Raw genomic sequence first — 20902 nt, 5'->3', positions numbered from 1 at the left:
TTTAGGCTTTTGGTATGTAGGGGGCATATTTCAGGATTCGGTAATTTACCGATTCAGTAAAATTACCGAATCGGTAATTTTACCGATTCAGTAAATACCGAATTCTGAAATGATATGTAGGGGGAGTGTGTCGTTGGTGTGGGGATTCGTTATTTACCACCAACTAAAAGTTGATGGTAAATGACGAATACCTGTAAAAAAGCATTTTTTTGCAATTTGAAGTGTGCAATCGGTAATGGCAACTGGCTTCCCATTCATTCCTATGGGCCTCCAGGCCCATAGGAATGAATGGGAAGCCAGTTGCCATTACCGAATCGGTAAATACCGATTCTAAAATACCGACATATACCGAATCGGTAATTATTTACCTACATTACATTTACCGATTCATAAATACCGAATCTGTAAAATTCGGTATTTAAGAATCGTTAAATGTAATTTACCTACATATGGCCCTAAATGTGGGAAACATGTTTTAGGACCCTCCTTTTTCTAGGCCACCGTTTGACAGATCACCTCAAAAGTATCCAGGTCGGTACTGGAGCGGAAGAGACTTTTTTAGGAAAGTTTCATGAAGATTCATCCAAGGACGCCAGAATTATAAGCAAACCAAAACATGCTTATCCTACAGAGTGATATGATCGTGTTTCCATTCTAACTATATACATATATATATATGCAGTGCTTTTAGTGTTGTGGTTTGCTTTGTAAGGGTAATGTCATTGTGGTGAATGGGAATGCATGGTAGGCGTATTCATTGTACATGCGTGTTACGTGTAATGTGGGGTGTTTGGGTTTGTTAATGTAGTTTATAATTATTTAAACATATGCTTGTATTAATACTGTGGGATTATATGTCTTTACTCACGTGTGGGAATCGGAGTCGGGGCAACTCGTTACGTTTTGATAATCATTTTACTACCAAAAGAAAAAAGTGATGGATGAAAGCGCATAAACCAATCAAGGGCACTGAGAATTCATCTGCGTCTCATTCCACTTGAATTTAAATTTTGTAGCTGCCTTGCCCCATTCTTGTCTCCTTCCGTAAAAGGCACTGCGGTCACCGAACTCCTAGACTATGTTCTCTCTGGAAGCAACAGAAGCAATCCCGGTCATGTTTGCTCACTTTAGCATCCACTGCGGTGCTTAGGGCTGGGTACATGTATTGTTCGTTCTGCAGTTAGTGGAAGCAGATAGTGGTTGAGATGTGCAACATTTCATAAATCTGCTTCAACCTACTGAGGGACGAAGAAGTTCTGTTGTTTTGTGCAGTTTGTGTGGTTAGACCAGCACCATGTTTGCTGTCCATAAAGAACGATGGGAAGTGCGAATGGTCGCGAAACATAAAGAATAGCATACATTCGTTCCTTTTTTCTATTTGACAAGAGGAGTGGAATTAGGGACCCGGGTTGCAGAATAGATAAAGCAGCAAAGTTCGTCAATTGTGGAATTATTTGTTGCCAACTCCTAGTATTTTTGTCAGGTTGGCCCTTTCATACAGGCGAACTAGGGGTTTGACTTTGGTACCAGTTTATGTGGGGTGGCAAATATAAAGAAAAAAATGTAAAACAATTTAAATGAAAAAGCTATACGTTTGTGCACATTCAGCAATAAATAACACATCTTTGTAAGGTAAAGACATCTCTAATGAACGCCAGTCTGAAATAAATGATAAAGGCTTGATACCATTTGTTTCTTTTGGGCTGCTTCTTGATAGTTTAGATGCATTTTGCATGGGGTTTTAGTGTCCCTTCGGCTCACTTGCTGGAAAGTGAATGGCTCATGTGTCTGTATAACAACGCACATACAGAGAAAGAAAAATCACTCTAAGTCGTCCATATATTGCTTGTTAGGTACTCTCTGGGGTTAGATTTTATGATTAGTTGTTTTAATTGAATCGTACATCTATCGGTAAAAGCGCCACAGAAACAACAACTTTAGGCATAGGTAGCTTGTGGGTCACAGAAACCACTTATTTTCTTTGACATCTAATTTTAACCTCTTTGAGATTCCATTAGTTCTAAAGCCAACAAGATGGAATGGCTCAAGCTTATCTTTCCAATGATGATACACCAGACAGAGAGCCAACAAAGGAAGAAGGTGGTAGGTAGAGGGGAACACAAATCATCAGGGAGTAAAGGTGTGCACAAAACCAAATGACTAGCAGTGTAGACTCTGTCTCGATTACAAATGTCATGTTAAAGTGTACAACCATCAAGGTTATTGCAAAAAAAAAATCTTTGAAATGGTGTGTGCATGCATGCAGGTGAGGATGTGTGTGCTTATGTATATGCATGTGTGTACAATATTGCGGTTTGTGATGCCATTAAGGAACATCATCACTTCGGTCCAGAATTCACTGAGATGGGGGCCTTTCCAGTCCATTTGTAACAGTTCAGCACCCATCGCACCGCACCTGGGGCACGCTGCATGAGTAGAATGGAAGTATTTGTTAATCTTACTCTGTGTGATATACACTCTGTGCAGGTAATAGAAACTGAACAGTTTAAAACAAGCATTCCTCAATGCCCGAGGAGTAGCAGTGAGCACCTTTGACCAGTCCCGTCTGTCAACCAGATTCCAATATCCACAATTTATCTCTTAGATCCTGGAGGGGAACATGTCCTCCTGTAGTGCGTTATTAAGGCACGTGATACCTTGGCATTTGTCCAAGGTCGTGCATATAACATGGCAGCTCATGTAGGCTTTAGGTTCATCTTGTCCCTCTCCCCACACCCTACGGATCGCCGCTGAGAGGGACATGAAAAGCAAAAACTGTTGCGCGGGTAGGTCATATGCAAGTTGCTGCTCCTTGATTGGCTGCAATTTTTCCCCATCATAGGGGTCACAGGGTGTCTCGATACCGCATTACTCCGAGTCTGCCAATCGTTGCTCCTCATCCACCGGTAAGTAGACCGTAAGCCAGCTAAGCAGTAGCGCTGATGAGTAGAGGGTCATGGTGTTATATTTCTGGAGGCAATGCGTCCAACAGGGTTTAGCCACAAGTTGCAGACCACCAGGATGGATCCTGAGTTTCCTAGGGTCCTAAAGCAGTTGGGATAACCATCGGGAGGATGGGGAATCAACCCCAATGGCTGCCCCATTCCATCCTTCATGTAATGTGCATAACCTTGGGCATGTACAAAAAAAGCCATCCTACCACTTTACATTTGCGAGAAGATGTACAGATCCAGAGCTATGACAATAATTCACAGCACCTCCAGAACATAAATCACTACTTAAATGCCACTATATCAACATAGTCCCTTGCATGTACAGCAGTACAGACATGATGGCAGTTCAGATTGCCAGAGAATGTTATCCTATATTGTCATGCAAGTAATACACTTAAACATCATCATATAAATCACATTTGATGGTATATAGATTGGCCCCAGGCTCCCAGCATGTCAAGCACTTTAGTAATGCAAGTTATACATACAATCCCAGGCCATAAAGTGTTATCAGCATGGAATAATCCTCATAAATCAACATCTAACGTACACTTTTCATTCCAGTATTGACATAACTCCCTGCATGCACAGCACTATTGCCATACTAGGAATACCCATTGTACCCAACATATAAAACACCACTGCCACGTCAGTAGCCCACATAAGACCTGGCATGTAAAAGACAATCAACATGCCAGTAATCCACTTTGCTTCCAGCAGGTGAAAAACCACCCCATACTTGTAGCCCACCCAGCCCCCAGCATGAACAGCAATATTACTATGCAAGTAATCCTTTAAACAACTGTATGTAAAGTACTCTTGCCATCACAGTAATCTGCATCATCCCCAGCATGTGAAGTACCATTACAATGCCAAAGATCTGAATTAACTCAAGCATTTAAAGTGCCAGGAATATACATGGAATCAACAATGGACCATTAATTTTGCACACCATTGTCAAACCAGTACTCACAATTGCCTGTCTATATAAAGTACCACCATCTATCCAGTAATCAGGAATATCCCAGCATGCAATGTAACATTTCCATTCCCATATTTTCAATTGACCCAAGCAAGTAAAATGCCATAGCTTTACCAGTATAATCAATAATCCTCAGCAAGTAAAGCATCATCGCCTTTGTCCTCCATTTCTAATTTACACACTGTCCTGGTTGATCCTAATCCCACCAACTTTCAGCACCACTGTCTGCTCACTGGGCTAGGTCCAGGCCAGGTTAACACAGGGGCAGAGGGCGAACATCAGCAACTTGTGAGCAAAGTCTTTCATTGGTAACATAAAAGCCTCCCCCACGGTTATCCTGTGGACGAGTCTTGAAGATGTAAGACTACCAGGTCTACGCTGGTGCTAATGGTTGGATCACATCTGCACAATGGTTGCTTGTGAGAGGACTGTTACATGACTCAGCATTCTGGATACGTTTAAGTAAGAATGTCTTGAGGTGTGTCCTAAAGGGTTATAGTTTTGCATTTTCCAAGAATCTGACGGTACAAGAAGACCTCATTGTCTACATTATTTACTATTTTCCGTATGTACTTGAGTATTCTCCAAATTTACCCATTCATCCCCAGAGTCCCTGCTGCCCTTTTCCTGTTATGCAGATGGAAGGAGCCTCAGGACCTATTTATAAGCATTTAACTAACACAATTCAAGTCAAAGTATGCCCTCGACCTTCGACATAAGACACACGGCTGGTGTGTGTTAGTAAATAGTAAAGTTCTTGCCACCTCAGAAGAATCCATGAGGTAGAGTGCTTCCTAAGAAGTCTTCTGGCCTCGAAGCACTCGCCTCTCAATCACCTACTTGGCAATCAGCATATAATTTTAGATTGAAAAAAAAATTGAAAGAGAAAATACCCTTCCATCCTGCATAACCTCCTATTGGAGATATTTTTGACAAGCAAAAGAATGTACAACCAAATAGATCACCCTTAACACTGGAGGGGATGAGACTGCTGTTTGCACTGGCCAGAGCAGACTTCCTGCCATTAAATAATCGAAGTATGGGGAACCTCTGATAGCAAAATATGCACCTGGGCCCTATGTAAAAAAAGAAACTAGATATCCACTTTCTGTTCATGTCTCCTAGATTTCAGCATACAAGTGCACCCATATTGTAAAAAGCCATGTCAAGTCTTCTTTCATAAAATGAAAACTGGCTGATCCAGTCGTTGAAAGGAGCTAATTGATAAGGGCTTTATTTATGAGGCCTTTCAACACTTTTGCACCACCGTTGTATCACTTTTTGTGACACACCAGCGACATAAAAAATGTGCAATGTTACACCCTATTTACAAAGTGATGCATCTAAGCAGATGCATCACTTTGTAAAGCCCTGTGCTACATTATATTTGCTCCAGGTATAATGTATACAGGGTGGGCATTCACCCTTAAAAAGCCTTGCAGAAGTGGCGCAGTGAAATCTATTAGATTTCACTGCGCCACTTCTAGGACGCCATTGTGTCAGAGTCTTACGCCTGCCTCACAGCAGGCATAAGACTGACAGGCACATTTAACATGGAACTTGCCCCTGTGTAATGACACATTGCTGGAGTTGCATCAGTTTAGCGACACACTCCAGCAATGCGTCATTACTGCGCTAACAGATACGTCACAAATACTGTTGTATTTGTAACTCCTCGCGACATGGAGCACCGTACATTGAATAGGGCGCATCCATCGTGTTGCAAGGAGGGCGCAGTGAAAACTGTTGCATCGCTGATTACACGCAGCGATGCCACAGGGTTCATAAATGAGGCCCATAATTTCTACTGAAACAAAGTAGTGCTGGGGCTAATGTGGCATCAAACTCAGTGGGATGAATTTAGCAACAGCGGTAGCGATGAAGAATAAAAACCTGGTTCCATCACAATATCTTCTCCTGCTTGAATCCATTAAGACTTTATCTTTAAGGCTAGTCTCAAAGGGGTTTTTCCCAAGCCATAGAGGATGGACTCGCTGAAAGGCCATAACCTCAATACTCCACCGATTGAGTGATTTGCACATTATTCCCTCATTGTTTGTTATTTGATGGGTTTTTTTTAATTCGTTCCTTCTCTTTTGTCCTTTGATTATATGTGTATGCAAAGGTCAAAATCTGGTCGAAAGATAATAATACTGGAAATCTGAATTAACACCTTGAGTGAAGTATGTCATAGCTACTGACTGCAAATTAAAAGCATTCTATACGATGCTCCGATGATTAAAATGAAATTTATGAATTCATAATGTATAACGCAATGAGATTTCAATAAGAACCCCAAGAAACAGTGTAAACAGTTACTGACCCGTTCCCCAATCTGGGTCTGATCTCCATTGGGAAGTATGTCAATGTCAGGCTGGAGGGAGCAGGCGTCAATCACGGCCTTGTACCTGCGGAAATAGAAAGGGATGGAACATCAGCACAGCCCATCGCTGACAGAACAGCTCCCGACCTGGAGTTCAAAGGAGATTAAATGCACAGAATGTAAAGGGTACTCTCTGTCACGAGAGCAAACACATTCCCTATTCTCCGTTATATTATTAATGCATGTTATCCGCGCCTGTTAATGTAAGGAACCAATGGAAAGCAAACACACCTTTGTAGTCCAGTACCAAGCGTACACTGCCGCACAAACCGTGTTTGACTAGTTATCATATTTGTAAAAGATTGTGCAAATAAGTGATGTAACTTCCTGAAAATATCTGATGTTTAACCTGTTAATGCAAACATTGAATGTATCAACTGAAACGTGTATGTGCTAAGGATATAGTCAACACTAATCAGGTGTTAGAATCGTTCCACAGCCTCACACAGTTACCTACAGGTTATCACTGAAATTAACTCTGAGAACCTGCCTGGTGTTGTCAAATTCCAAGGACTCTTAATAGATACCCATGTATAGTCCAGCAGGGCTCACATTTCGATTTCCCTCTGTAGAATGGACGCCTTTCAACAAATAATGGCGCCATTTGCTGAGGAGAGGGGGCGATTGTGATTGCTTTGGAAAATGAAAAGCGGAGCTTCACCATCAAGGGAATTGATTATCGCAAAGCCCAGTCATTTTGAGGTGCCGAGGCCTTGCTAGCTGAATGGAGAAGAGTTCTCTTCTGAGATGATCTCTAGGTGGAAACCCCGCCTACGTTGTGTAATTGTGAAATATTGTCTCTTCAGATCCCTCTCCACTGTGGCCTGATTTACCAGTCCTACATTGGATTCCTCAAATGCTGGTTAAAGCCTGTTTGGTTTGATAGTGCACTAAAACCAGTGGGAATGGATGTAGAAAAGTAACAGGCCGTGAAGAGAAAGATTATTTCTTGCTTAAAGATTCACACCAGATCTTATCTGTTTATCGATCAAAAATAACGTGTTGCCCTATCGTGTTTTTTTTTATGTTTGTGGTGCCTCTTTTTACTCTATACTTGTTGGGTTGGGATGTTTTACACTCTGTAGTGTGTTTTTTAACTGTAAATGCTACACCAGCAAACAAAAATATCATGCACGGTATTCTATGAGAAAATTTCACATAGGATTCTATATGAAAATGCCTTCTTTATTTGACAATGAAACTAAGTTGCCCTTGCAAGTACATCCTTTAAAGGTAGACACAGCATTCCATCGAAGGCTTCTCGTGTTTGTGCGTCTGAGGAAGCCTTTATCAAGTTCTAAAAAGGCCCACTCACCTTAGAAATGATAGAGACGCCATCATAGACGCCATCATAGACAAAGACAAGTTATTCCTACAGCGTCATATAGAATTGACAAAAATGTATAAGGATCTAAATAATTAATTAGGGAAAATTTGTGCATGAAATATTTCCTGATGTTTCCCCGTATTGAATCAAATTGAAATGTCAATAATAAATATAGAATACTCAAGACTGATCTGGAAAACATGCAAGTATAGGGGTAAAGTCACGAATTTGTAGAAAACAGACTACAATGTGTAAAATAATGAGCAAACAAAGCATATGAAACAATGTAAACACAATTGCTGTAATCCGGTCAATAAGAATCAATTATATGTTCGTATTGGAAGGAAACCGCTGCTAGCAATAGATTATGTATTACATATTAAAAACAAACCAGAAACAGACATAAAAGTAAAATTCATATAATTCTATATATACCAGGTGTATAATATCCTAGTGACGGAATTTGTTAATCTCTGCATGTAAAGAGCGTCATCTATGCTACTGGTATTGTAAGTCGGCACATGACTGTGGTAAAGTCTACAACCCCTAGGTCATCTTGCTCAGGAGAAAAACAGCCTGCCCCACACCCAAGGCAATTTTGTCCTCATGTCTTGAAGGAATCCACAAAACAACAGAGGAGATTCGTTCACAATCATGTGACCCTGAACAGTGACAGATTGTCTCATTTAGTTTATGCATAAACATCCCATCTCTCTAAAAGCAGCATTTTCAGAATAGTAACTTAAAATCCGAATTTACCAATAAAGGGATTTAAAAACACAATTCAAATCAGTGGATTTTTCTATCTGATCCTAAACTGAAGTTATCATTTATTAAGTGGAAAAAGGTAAGCAAGTGTTAGTCTATGAGAGAGATAGCCTTGCTACAGAGAAAAATGACTTTAGGAGGTTTTCCCTGTCAGGACGTGAAAAACGTAAACACTCACGTCCTGCTTCTTAAATACCATGCCCTCTACCCTCTGAGCTTTTAAGGCCAACTTTAGGGGTGACATAAGTATTTAAAAGGAAGGTTTAGGCCTAGCAAAGGTTTATTTTGGCGAGAAGAAAGGGCAGATAAAAAATGCACTACAGGCGGCATTGATAGGGCTGAAATATGTTTTACAGTGCTATTTTAATGGGTGCCAGAGTGAGTGCTGCAGCCCACTCGTAGCGTTTAATGTTCAGGCTCTGGGTATATGCAGTAGCAGTACCATTTACTAGGGACTTATAAGCAAATAAATGTACCAATCAGGTGTAGGCCAATGTTTCGATGATTTGGGGAGAGAGAGCACAAGCACCTTACCACTGGTTAGTCCTAAACAGTCAACAAAAATGTGTTCAGCAAAGGAAGGCAAAACATCTGGGGTGAGCCTGCAGAGAGGTCCTGGTCCAATATGACCGCCCCCTCCTTCCAGCCAAAAGCCAGGGTAGACTAAGTAATATCTTAATGGGCGTCCCAACTCAGGCGGTAGACGTGGACAATGGGTCTCTTCTTCAGGGGTACTTAGTTCTATGCCATTCTGACCCTGTTAGGACCCCTCTCTCAATACCCTCCTGAGTCACTGGGCTGGCCCATGGGGAAACCTTCTCCTCATCCATTGACACCATCTGTGAGACTCCTAAACTTATTTCGCTCACAGATGCATCCTAGTAGGCATACAGTAACACCATAGCCAACAAGGTAATTTTGCCCATAGGATCAGACCTCTGTACCAAACCTAGGGAAACCTCTGCCCAAAGGGACAAAAACCAGCAGTTGTCACTGACAGCTGTCAGTGTCAAGAGCCAGACCCCAGGCCATCCACTGTCAGGTGACGGCTCTAAACTGGGTCCTTCCTTGCGCAGGCTTCACTTCCAGCCCTGGGGCTTGAAAAGCGTCACCCCACTTGCTCCTGAAGTTTCCCTGACTTCTTATGTTTCTAAGAGTGTTGTGCAACAGCCCCAGGTGATTGGCACCCTACTTTCCCTCTCCTTCTTGCCATCTCAGGGGTGGCATCCTGTGACTGGCCTCTAATTCTGTGACTGAACAAGTGCTTGACTTCAGGGGGAGAAAACATCAACTCCCTCAAGGATGACACAATCTGTCTGTTTGAGAATTATCTGGTACAGGGAAATTGAATCCAAGAGCCGCCGAGGCGGGAATTGAACCCTGGTCCTGGGCCAGACCTCTGCATCAGGGTCTGCCGCTCTAACCATTGAGCCACACTTCTCCACCCTCAGGGATCACAAGCTTATCCTCTGAGTCTATCTCCCAACTAAGGGACACTAGATCACGTTCTACCATCTGCTCCTGGGGACTAGCTGCCCCTAAGGCCATACTGGCCACAACTGTGGAGTTCACACCAGTGAATGGTCTCTAGGTACAGACAAGGTACCCCTGCTGAGCCATAACTGGGAGCAATCAAAGCACCTATGCTTGAAAATGGACATCCTAGGACTCTTCCCATTCAAATGTCCTTCCTATTTTCAGAAGGTGCAAGGGAACAGACCACAGACCTCTCTACTTACAACAAGCAATGGGTCACACTGTTAGCAAAAAGAAATATAGCACAATCGTGGGGAGCCTCGCCGCCACCTATGATCGAAGCATGGAAAAAAGACCTAGACTGGTGCATGTTCAGGGAGAGGACAGTCTTTGTGACCCGAGGCTGTCCCAAAAAATGGTCTCGGATATGGAGTCCTTGGAACAATTACTGCAGCGACATCTGTACCCCCAATGTGTGTCATCCAGGAGGAATCCCCTAACCCATGATAGTGTTCTCGCTGAGTAATGTATCATGAATCTACAACATGTGTATCTGCTGTAAAGTGTACTCTGTCTCCTCTGTCTCATATTTGCATGTCGACGAACAAGTTTAATTAAAAGATTTACAAAAATAAAAATATGAGGCAAGTAGGCAAAATGTTTGGGGACAACCACCCTAAGGCTGTCAGGTCTAACAGCAAGGTGGGAATGTGGACACTTTCACCACCACTAAGCACCTCATTGTCACTGCCACCATCCTCACTAGAGTCTTTGAGCCTCTTATCCATTAAGTTAGTTCCTCTCAACTAATTTCATAAGCTAGAAGGACTTTCTTCTCTTCCAGAACAAGTTACCTTCCCCAAGACCCCTTCATCCTTAGGCTTTTCTTTGGCTAGGTATACCTCGGCCCTCCTCTCTTATGCAGCTTCTTTCTTTTCCTCTGCAGCCAAGTTCAGCTTGGACAACTGCAGTTTGAGCTCCCTTTCAGCTCTCCTGTCCTCCAATGCCTCAGGTTGCGGGCGGACCCACTGATTCCTGTTGTGGCTTCAGCAGGGGATCCCACTACTATAGGCCCTCCTCTCACCTTTGATTCTGGGCCTATGGTCAGGAAGATCTCTCCTTCTTCCTCAATTTCCTCCTCCCACTAGTTCTGTGTGGTAAATTTCAGTTTGCTGGCCTCCTCCAAGTCACTGAGGGCTGTCTGGAGCTCTTTTTCGTGGAGCTTTTTGTCATCTGCAACTTCCTCTCCCCACCCAACTGTTTCAACTCTGCCAAAATGTAGTCTTCAATATTGATGATGACTCTTTCTATTTTTGCAAACACCTATCACAGGTGCACAGATATGAGGCAGGGATCGCATTTGGAAAAAGGAAATTAGGCAATCAAAAAGCAAAGACTTAAATAAAAACGATTCTGATGTCAGATTATGACAAGGGACTTTTGTTTTTACACATGTCACTGAGTTGCTCTGCACACACACAAGTACTGGATCCTATCACTGAATACCGATGTAAGAAATTGGGTTATTAGTTGTGTTTATTGTTTGAGTGAGTTGAGAGCCCAACTCAAGCCATAAACATAATCCTTGTCAGGGTGAATCACAAAAGTTACTAAATGAACCTACACTTAAGCCTCTGGTAGTTTGACACAAAAGCAGTAAGGCTTGACTTAGAGAAAATGTGTAAGGTGTATACGCAGCACTCAAACAGTAATCCCAAATCAATTTAGAAAAGCAAAGTACATTTAAAAAATAAAATGACCCCAAAGTGACATAAATCCAATCAGTTAAACTGGAGTTACTCAGGCAGCACACCTGCTCAGACCTAGGCCTGTCTGTCTTTTTCCTCCTAGACAGATTAGAGCCAAACTCAGGAAAGGGTAAGGTTAGACATAGGGAGTATTCCCTACCCACTGGCTGACACTCCTGGCCCTGTGGAAGATTCAAAAAAAGAATTGCCCTGCTGTCTGAAGAAAGAAGGCTGGACCTGCTTAACTTGAACTGAGGAACCCCAGAAGTGACTCCAAGGGTCAGTTGGATGACCTACTGTTTGAGCTACAGGGACATACGAAGTTTCCATAAGCCTTCCTTGCAACTGCTCAGCTGACATTGCGTTATTAGTTGTGTGGCCTTTGTTAGACCTGGCATCCTTGGTGTGGTTTCCCCTTAACTTTTTGCCTTCAACTCTCCTGTTTTAGGACTCTGCGCACTTTACCACTGCTAACCAATGCGAAAGTGCTTGTGCTCTCTGTTTAAAACATGGTAAAATTGGTTCATACACAAGTGGCAAATTTAATTTCCCTGTAAGTCCCTGGTAATATGAAACTACCTGTGCCCCAGGCCTTGTAAATAAAATGCTGCTAATTGGCCTGCAGCACTGATTGTGCCACCCGCTTGAGTAGCACTTCAAAGATGCCTCAGGCCTGCTATTGAAGCCTGTGTGTGTGCAGTGTTAAACTGCTATTTTGACCTTGCAAAACAGACCTTTTACCAGGCCCCTGCCTTCCTTTCTAAATATATATAAGTCACCGCTAGTTTAGGCACTAGACAGCCCAGAGGGCAGGCTGCATTGTATGTAAAAAGCTGGACATGTACTTTAGAGTTTTACATGTCCTGGTAGTAAGTAACTCCTAAAGTTGTTGTTCACTACTGCAAGGTCTACTTCTCCTATAGGATAACATTTGAGTTACCGTATTACATTGTATGTGTCCTTTCCGAATGGCAACAAGTAACTAGCACATGTGTGTTGTCTTTGGAATTGTAATGAGTAACCCTAACTAATGGTGAAGTCAGACTTTTAATAACAATTTTGAAAATGCCACTTTTAGAAAGTTGGTATTTTCCTGCCTAAGCCATTGTGCCATTGCACAGGAAACCGACTGAGCGTAATACACTACTCGCTTACAATAGTCATCATTCTCGTGCCCTGAGAGATGGATTGCCTCATGGACAATTTTTGCGAATACGTCGCAACTGTACCAAAAAAGAGGACTACATGAGAGAGGCGTATATTCTGCAGGACAAATTGTTGTCTAGGGGATACCCAAAAAAATTAGTGAAGAACTCTTTGAAAAGAGCCTGGTTCTGCCCCAGAGAGACATTACTCATTCCTAAAGAAAAAAACAAGGTTGACAAATTAATCTGTGTCACCACGTTGGGTATACACACGAATGCCATTCGAAAATTGGTCACAAAACATTGGCACCTTATTCAAAATATAGACTCCAGTATTGACATACCAATGTTTGCCTTTAAAAGAGGCAAAAATATTAAAGATCATCTTGTAAGATCATCAATGGAGAGTTCATGCCAAAATTTGAGATCATTGGAATCAACCTGGGGCTTACCAGATGTTAAAGGTCACTATAAATGTGGCAACTGTGTCGCCTGTGAATTTACAGTAAATACCAAAAAATTCACTCATGGAAAAGTTGATCAACTACTAAATTTCTTTGCCAACTGCAATACTAAAAATGTAGTATACTGCATACTGTGTCCTTGTGGGCTACCATATATTGGTCAAACCCAACAAATTGTTAAAGCACGCATAGGACAGCATCGCAGTAGGATTAGGAATTCTGTTCCCAATGCCCCATTGGTCAATCACTTTGAAGAGAAAGGGCACACGGCAAATGACATTCGCTGGCAGGTAATAGATAAAGTGATTGCTCCGAAAAGAGGCGGAGATTTATCGCAGATACTACAACGACTAGAATGTCGTTGGATTGAGCGTACTAACTCTATACTACAGGGGCTGAACACAGCTGAGGAATGGCGTGGGTTTATTACTACCCTTTCCTAATCAGTGTTGCTTGATTACCTAGCATGTATTCAGAACACCTTTCTCAATACAGCTTCAGCTGTGATTTTAAAGAGGTTCCGTCATACTGTTCCATAATCAGCCTGAATCGTACTTGTGTGACAATAAGTGATGGATAATCTATATGGTTAGGGATCTACTGTCACATGTACTATGTAAATGCGAATGTACAGTACTATAATGTCTTTGATGGAATAGCTAACTATTGATTGAGGCATATTGTCTTGGATAAGATAATTATTTTAAGCCTTTTTGTATTGTATGTCATGCATCTGTATTACTATTTATTGTTTCAAATCAGTGATTATTTTCACAATTGTGTTGAATCGTAATATTCACTGTTTATTGTTTAAATAATTGAAGTAATTGCCACTGTTACATGCCATAACCAATATACAATCAAATAGCCTGATATTAGCAACCTCTGTAAACCTCATGAAATTATATAATTGTTACGATAATCATTTCTGTACTCCACCCACCTTTCAAAGAAACCGACTGATCAATTACCGACCTAGAATGCAGGTAACTGTATACATTTATATATTTACCATCACCTTGGTAATTAGGATATTCAATCCGACGGCCCCGTTTCTTTCCCGGTTCCAACACTATTAACATCACAGCGGTATAGATCGGAGCTCAGCGTTCATTCCTTTCATCGTTTTTTAAAAAACAATTAACTTTATTCAGAAGCCGTAGAATTACGCTACAGTGAAAGACTGTAGCTTCTAGTTACTAGGCAACGTCACGCCCACGCCATAGCCACATTATTGATAGACACTCCTGATTGGCTATTGCTTAACGTATCAGGCTTAAGTATTCCACACCCCGACCAACCGCTGTGATCGTACCAAGCAGCCAGGACCTTGCTCGCCTGCTGCAGCGCTTCGTGGGATATTCGGAAACCCGGAAGGAAGAAATGAGGTAGGAGCTGCGTCTCTACTTCAAGGGTTTTCATTACAGGTCATTCACAGATTGAAGAGGCTAATTTCCCCTGGAGGCTTTTTTAACACTAGCGTCTTTCGCTTTTTTATTTTGGGTACAGTTGACCGGACTCGTTAATACAGCAGTTTGGAGGTTCTGTATATTGAAGGACCCTTACACTACGTGCAAAGCAAAACCGTATCGAATTACAGTGGGCAACTGCCTCCGTGTGAGTCTTCTCTCACAGGGGTAAGTAGAAATTCAGGTATTCGCTATACAAATAAGCGATTGGATTATGGCGTTGACAGTAATGGTTTTTCTCTATCTTCACACAGCACCCGGCTGGGTACCTGTGAGTACTTTATCCTTTCACTTCAAACACGGTGTCACTATACATTTACATGCTAGACCAGTCCTGGACGTTAAGGTAGAGAGGCACATCATCTAAATTTAATTTCTTTTCTTGAGACTCTTTGGCCCTTTTTCTGACGCATTTTCGTCATTTCTTTTTTTAGGTGTCCCTATATTAGACAGTCCTGACGAGACCCTTTAAACTTGGAATAGGGTCGAAACGCCGTTGACGCGATAGGCAAATCACTAAATCAACACCTACATTAATTAAGTGTTGTTAATTTGAATTATTAATTGTTTGTGATTGCCTTTGTAAAGAGAAATGGAAACCTTGTCTGTATGTTGCATGTTATGTTAATTTTTTGTGTAAGGTTTTTTTCATTGGGACACTAATTTGTAATTTGTTTGTTTAATGTCAATTTGTATCGTAAATTTATGTTCACTTTTTGTGTAAATATTTCATAAATATAAACGAAGAACATTCTTCATAAAAAAGATCCAACGTGTATGGCTTTGCCTTTTCTTCTGACATCTTTCTAAATCCCCTTTTTCTTTTTTTGATCATTATTTTAGATTACATACTATATTATTAAGTATTAATCCGCATGAGCTATTGTTTCCTTACAGCACATAATACCCAGGCTCCTTGTGGGTAGGGTTTCCTTGTTTCCCAATCAAGTAAGCCATTGTGCCAGCAGCCTGTCTCTGGGTCACATGACTGGGTGAGGGTGACAGTTGGGACTTTGTGTATTGCTTCTAGATAGCCACACACAGTGGGAAGCTTAGATGTACCTGGAAGAGCCATCAATGGCAGGATGGGAGGGAGGAACTGTAACCAGCCCCACTTACACTTGAATGCACTGTGTCATTTCGCAACACAAAGGACTGTGTACCCCATGTAGTTAGTCTAGAGCCAGGGCAAAGAAGGTAGGGCATCTGTGCACTTGAAAGGCTTGCTGCCACTTCAAAGGCACAGCTGGGTATATATGCTGGACCTCAGATACCACCACTTCAGTATACTTCCAGACTTGTGCATCCTCTGTCAGGAACAAGAACTGCTGTGCTGCTGAAAGGACTGCTGCCCTGCTGTGCTGACATGCCACCCTCTTGCCTGGGTGAGAAGGACTGGTCCTGCATCTCTTGACCCCAGGACCAAGAGTGATTTCAATTGCTGGTTTTCTGGCCTTCTGATCTGATGCCTCAGGGACACAACAGGCTTCAAATAACCTTGAACGTGCACCTGGACACTACCATCTGTGAGTCTGCCCTGCCAAATGGTGCCAACCCACTCCTGGACCATTGTAAGTGGGCTTAAGGTGCTCTGCCATCTTTGTGGATTCGTTACAACAAACAAATGATGGACGGAATGCTGACAATGCAGACATTCTCCCCCAGTCAAGAGATCTGGGTTAAATCCATCTTTCTTTTGCCCACTACGCCACCCCAGTTTAGACATGGCCATATGCAAATCAGTCTTGACCCTGTGCCTCATGGGAACAGTCCAGCCCGAACTGCCAAGCCATGTCTTCCCTGGACCGGAATCAAGCATCCTAGGACCGGTTTCTGGCTATCAGCCGTCATCAGCCAGGATAGCTTGACTCCAGTGGCGTAGTGAGCACGGGTCCCACGTCTGGGAATACCCATCCCACTTAGGGCGAAAAGCGTTACAACAAACAAATGATGGACGGAATGCTGACAATGCAGACATTCTCCCCCAGTCAAGAGATCTGGGTTAAATCCATCTTTCTTTTGCCCACTACGCCACCCCAGTTTAGACATGGCCATATGCAAATCAGTCTTGACCCTGTGCCTCATGGGAACAGTCCAGCCCGAACTGCCAAGCCATGTCTTCCCTGGACCGGAATCAAGCATCCTAGGACCGGTTTCTGGCTATCAGCCGTCATCAGCCAGGATAGCTTGACTCCAGTGGCGTAGTGAGCACGGGTCCCACGTCTGGGAATACCCATCCCACTTAGGGCGAAAAGCGTTACAACAAACAAATGATGGACGGAATGCTGACAATGCAGACATTCTCCCCCAGTCAAGAGATCTGGGTTAAATCCATCTTTCTTTTGCCCACTACGCCACCCCAGTTTAGACATGGCCATATGCAAATCAGTCTTGACCCTGTGCCTCATGGGAACAGTCCAGCCCGAACTGCCAAGCCATGTCTTCCCTGGACCGGAATCAAGCATCCTAGGACCGGTTTCTGGCTATCAGCCGTCATCAGCCAGGATAGCTTGACTCCAGTGGCGTAGTGAGCACGGGTCCCACGTCTGGGAATACCCATCCCACTTAGGGCGAAAAGCGTTACAACAAACAAATGATGGACGGAATGCTGACAATGCAGACATTCTCCCCCAGTCAAGAGATCTGGGTTAAATCCATCTTTCTTTTGCCCACTACGCCACCCCAGTTTAGACATGGCCATATGCAAATCAGTCTTGACCCTGTGCCTCATGGGAACAGTCCAGCCCGAACTGCCAAGCCATGTCTTCCCTGGACCGGAATCAAGCATCCTAGGACCGGTTTCTGGCTATCAGCCGTCATCAGCCAGGATAGCTTGACTCCAGTGGCGTAGTGAGCACGGGTCCCACGTCTGGGAATACCCATCCCACTTAGGGCGAAAAGCGTTACAACAAACAAATGATGGACGGAATGCTGACAATGCAGACATTCTCCCCCAGTCAAGAGATCTGGGTTAAATCCATCTTTCTTTTTCAACACTCCGTCCATCATTTCCTTTGGTTTTGCTTTGTTCGCCATAAGTTGGCAGGGTATGCTCAGACGTGAGTCCCTTGCTCACTTTGCCACTGGATTCAAGCAAGCCTGGCTGAAGACGGCTGAAATGCCAGAAACCGGTTCTAGGAAGCTTGTTTCCGGTCCAGGGAAGACATGGCTTGGCAGTTCGGGCTGGACTGTTCCCATGAGGCACAGGGTCAGACTGATTTGCATATGGCCATGTCTGAACTGGGGTGGCAGAGTGGGCTAAAGAACGGTGGTGGATTAAACCCAGATCAGTTGACTGGGGGTGAGTGCTTGCAATGTTCAACACTCCGTCCCTCATTTCCTTTGGTTTTGCTTTGTTCGCCATAAGTTGGCAGGGTATGCTCAGACGTGAGTCCCTTGCTCACTTTGCCACTGGATTCAAGCAAGCCTGGCTGAAGACGGCTGAAATGCCAGAAACCGGTTCTAGGAAGCTTGTTTCCGGTCCAGGGAAGACATGGCTTGGCAGTTCGGGCTGGACTGTTCCCATGAGGCACAGGGTCAGACTGATTTGCATATGGCCATGTCTGAACTGGGGTGGCAGAGTGGGCTAAAGAACGGTGGTGGATTAAACCCAGATCAGTTGACTGGGGGTGAGTGCTTGCAATGTTCAACACTCCGTCCATCATTTCCTTTGGTTTTGCTTTGTTCGCCATAAGTTGGCAGGGTATGCTCAGACGTGAGTCCCTTGCTCACTTTGCCACTGGATTCAAGCAAGCCTGGCTGAAGACGGCTGAAATGCCAGAAACCGGTTCTAGGAAGCTTGTTTCCGGTCCAGGGAAGACATGGCTTGGCAGTTCGGGCTGGACTGTTCCCATGAGGCACAGGGTCAGACTGATTTGCATATGGCCATGTCTGAACTGGGGTGGCAGAGTGGGCTAAAGAACGGTGGTGGATTAAACCCAGATCAGTTGACTGGGGGTGAGTGCTTGCAATGTTCAACACTCCGTCCATCATTTCCTTTGGTTTTGCTTTGTTCGCCATAAGTTGGCAGGGTATGCTCAGACGTGAGTCCCTTGCTCACTTTGCCACTGGATTCAAGCAAGCCTGGCTGAAGACGGCTGAAATGCCAGAAACCGGTTCTAGGAAGCTTGTTTCCGGTCCAGGGAAGACATGGCTTGGCAGTTCGGGCTGGACTGTTCCCATGAGGCACAGGGTCAGACTGATTTGCATATGGCCATGTCTGAACTGGGGTGGCAGAGTGGGCTAAAGAACGGTGGTGGATTAAACCCAGATCAGTTGACTGGGGGTGAGTGCTTGCAATGTTCAACACTCCGTCCATCATTTCCTTTGGTTTTGCTTTGTTCGCCATAAGTTGGCAGGGTATGCTCAGACGTGAGTCCCTTGCTCACTTTGCCACTGGATTCAAGCAAGCCTGGCTGAAGACGGCTGAAATGCCAGAAACCGGTTCTAGGAAGCTTGTTTCCGGTCCAGGGAAGACATGGCTTGGCAGTTCGGGCTGGACTGTTCCCATGAGGCACAGGGTCAGACTGATTTGCATATGGCCATGTCTGAACTGGGGTGGCAGAGTGGGCTAAAGAACGGTGGTGGATTAAACCCAGATCAGTTGACTGGGGGTGAGTGCTTGCAATGTTCAACACTCCGTCCATCATTTCCTTTGGTTTTGCTTTGTTCGCCATAAGTTGGCAGGGTATGCTCAGACGTGAGTCCCTTGCTCACTTTGCCACTGGATTCAAGCAAGCCTGGCTGAAGACGGCTGAAATGCCAGAAACCGGTTCTAGGAAGCTTGTTTCCGGTCCAGGGAAGACATGGCTTGGCAGTTCGGGCTGGACTGTTCCCATGAGGCACAGGGTCAGACTGATTTGCATATGACCATGTCTGAACTGGGGTGGCAGAGTGGGCTAAAGAACGGTGGTGGATTAAACCCAGATCAGTTGACTGGGGGTGAGTGCTTGCAATGTTCAACACTCCGTCCATCATTTCCTTTGGTTTTGCTTTGTTCGCCATAAGTTGGCAGGGTATGCTCAGACGTGAGTCCCTTGCTCACTTTGCCACTGGATTCAAGCAAGCCTGGCTGAAGACGGCTGAAATGCCAGAAACCGGTTCTAGGAAGCTTGTTTCCGGTCCAGGGAAGACATGGCTTGGCAGTTCGGGCTGGACTGTTCCCATGAGGCACAGGGTCAGACTGATTTGCATATGGCCATGTCTGAACTGGGGTGGCAGAGTGGGCTAAAGAACGGTGGTGGATTAAACCCAGATCAGTTGACTGGGGGTGAGTGCTTGCAATGTTCAACACTCCGTCCATCATTTCCTTTGGTTTTGCTTTGTTCGCCATAAGTTGGCAGGGTATGCTCAGACGTGAGTCCCTTGCTCACTTTGCCACTGGATTCAAGCAAGCCTGGCTGAAGACGGCTGAAATGCCAGAAACCGGTTCTAGGAAGCTTGTTTCCGGTCCAGGGAAGACATGGCTTGGCAGTTCGGGCTGGACTGTTCCCATGAGGCACAGGGTCAGACTGATTTGCATATGGCCATGTCTGAACTGGGGTGGCAGAGTGGGCTAAAGAACGGTGGTGGATTAAACCCAGATCAGTTGACTGGGGGTGAGTGCTTGCAATGTTCAACACTCCGTCCATCATTTCCTTTGGTTTTGCTTTGTTCGCCATAAGTTGGCAGGGTATGCTCAGACGTGAGTCCCTTGCTCACTTTGCCACTGGATTCAAGCAAGCCTGGCTGAAGACGGCTGAAATGCCAGAAACCGGTTCTAGGAAGCTTGTTTCCGGTCCAGGGAAGACATGGCTTGGCAGTTCGGGCTGGACTGTTCCCATGAGGCACAGGGTCAGACTGATTTGCATATGGCCATGTCTGAACTGGGGTGGCAGAGTGGGCTAAAGAACGGTGGTGGATTAAACCCAGATCAGTTGACTGGGGGTGAGTGCTTGCAATGTTCAACACTCCGTCCATCATTTCCTTTGGTTTTGCTTTGTTCGCCATAAGTTGGCAGGGTATGCTCAGACGTGAGTCCCTTGCTCACTTTGCCACTGGATTCAAGCAAGCCTGGCTGAAGACGGCTGAAATGCCAGAAACCGGTTCTAGGAAGCTTGTTTCCGGTCCAGGGAAGACATGGCTTGGCAGTTCGGGCTGGACTGTTCCCATGAGGCACAGGGTCAGACTGATTTGCATATGGCCATG

At 44.2% G+C, this 20902-nt stretch overlaps 1 protein-coding gene across 2 annotated transcripts in view; it reads right to left on the bottom strand.

The window, feature by feature from the left end:
• Window positions 1–20902, bottom strand: part of ABCC8 (ATP binding cassette subfamily C member 8) — a 1425084-nt gene that overhangs the window by 498779 nt on the left and 905403 nt on the right. For both annotated transcript variants that reach the window (XM_085648067.1, XM_085648068.1), the window contains one exon: window positions 6260–6344. In XM_085648067.1, the coding sequence (XP_085504193.1) occupies window positions 6260–6344 (85 nt within the window). The remainder of the gene's footprint in view (window positions 1–6259; window positions 6345–20902) is intronic.

Source organism: Triturus cristatus, chromosome 3_2 (genome assembly GCF_964204655.1).
Source record: "Triturus cristatus chromosome 3_2, aTriCri1.1, whole genome shotgun sequence".
In the NCBI taxonomy this organism is placed as follows: domain Eukaryota; kingdom Metazoa; phylum Chordata; class Amphibia; order Caudata; family Salamandridae; genus Triturus; species Triturus cristatus.
Note: the sequence above shows the minus strand (reverse complement) of the source record. Positions and strands in the feature narration are given on the sequence as shown.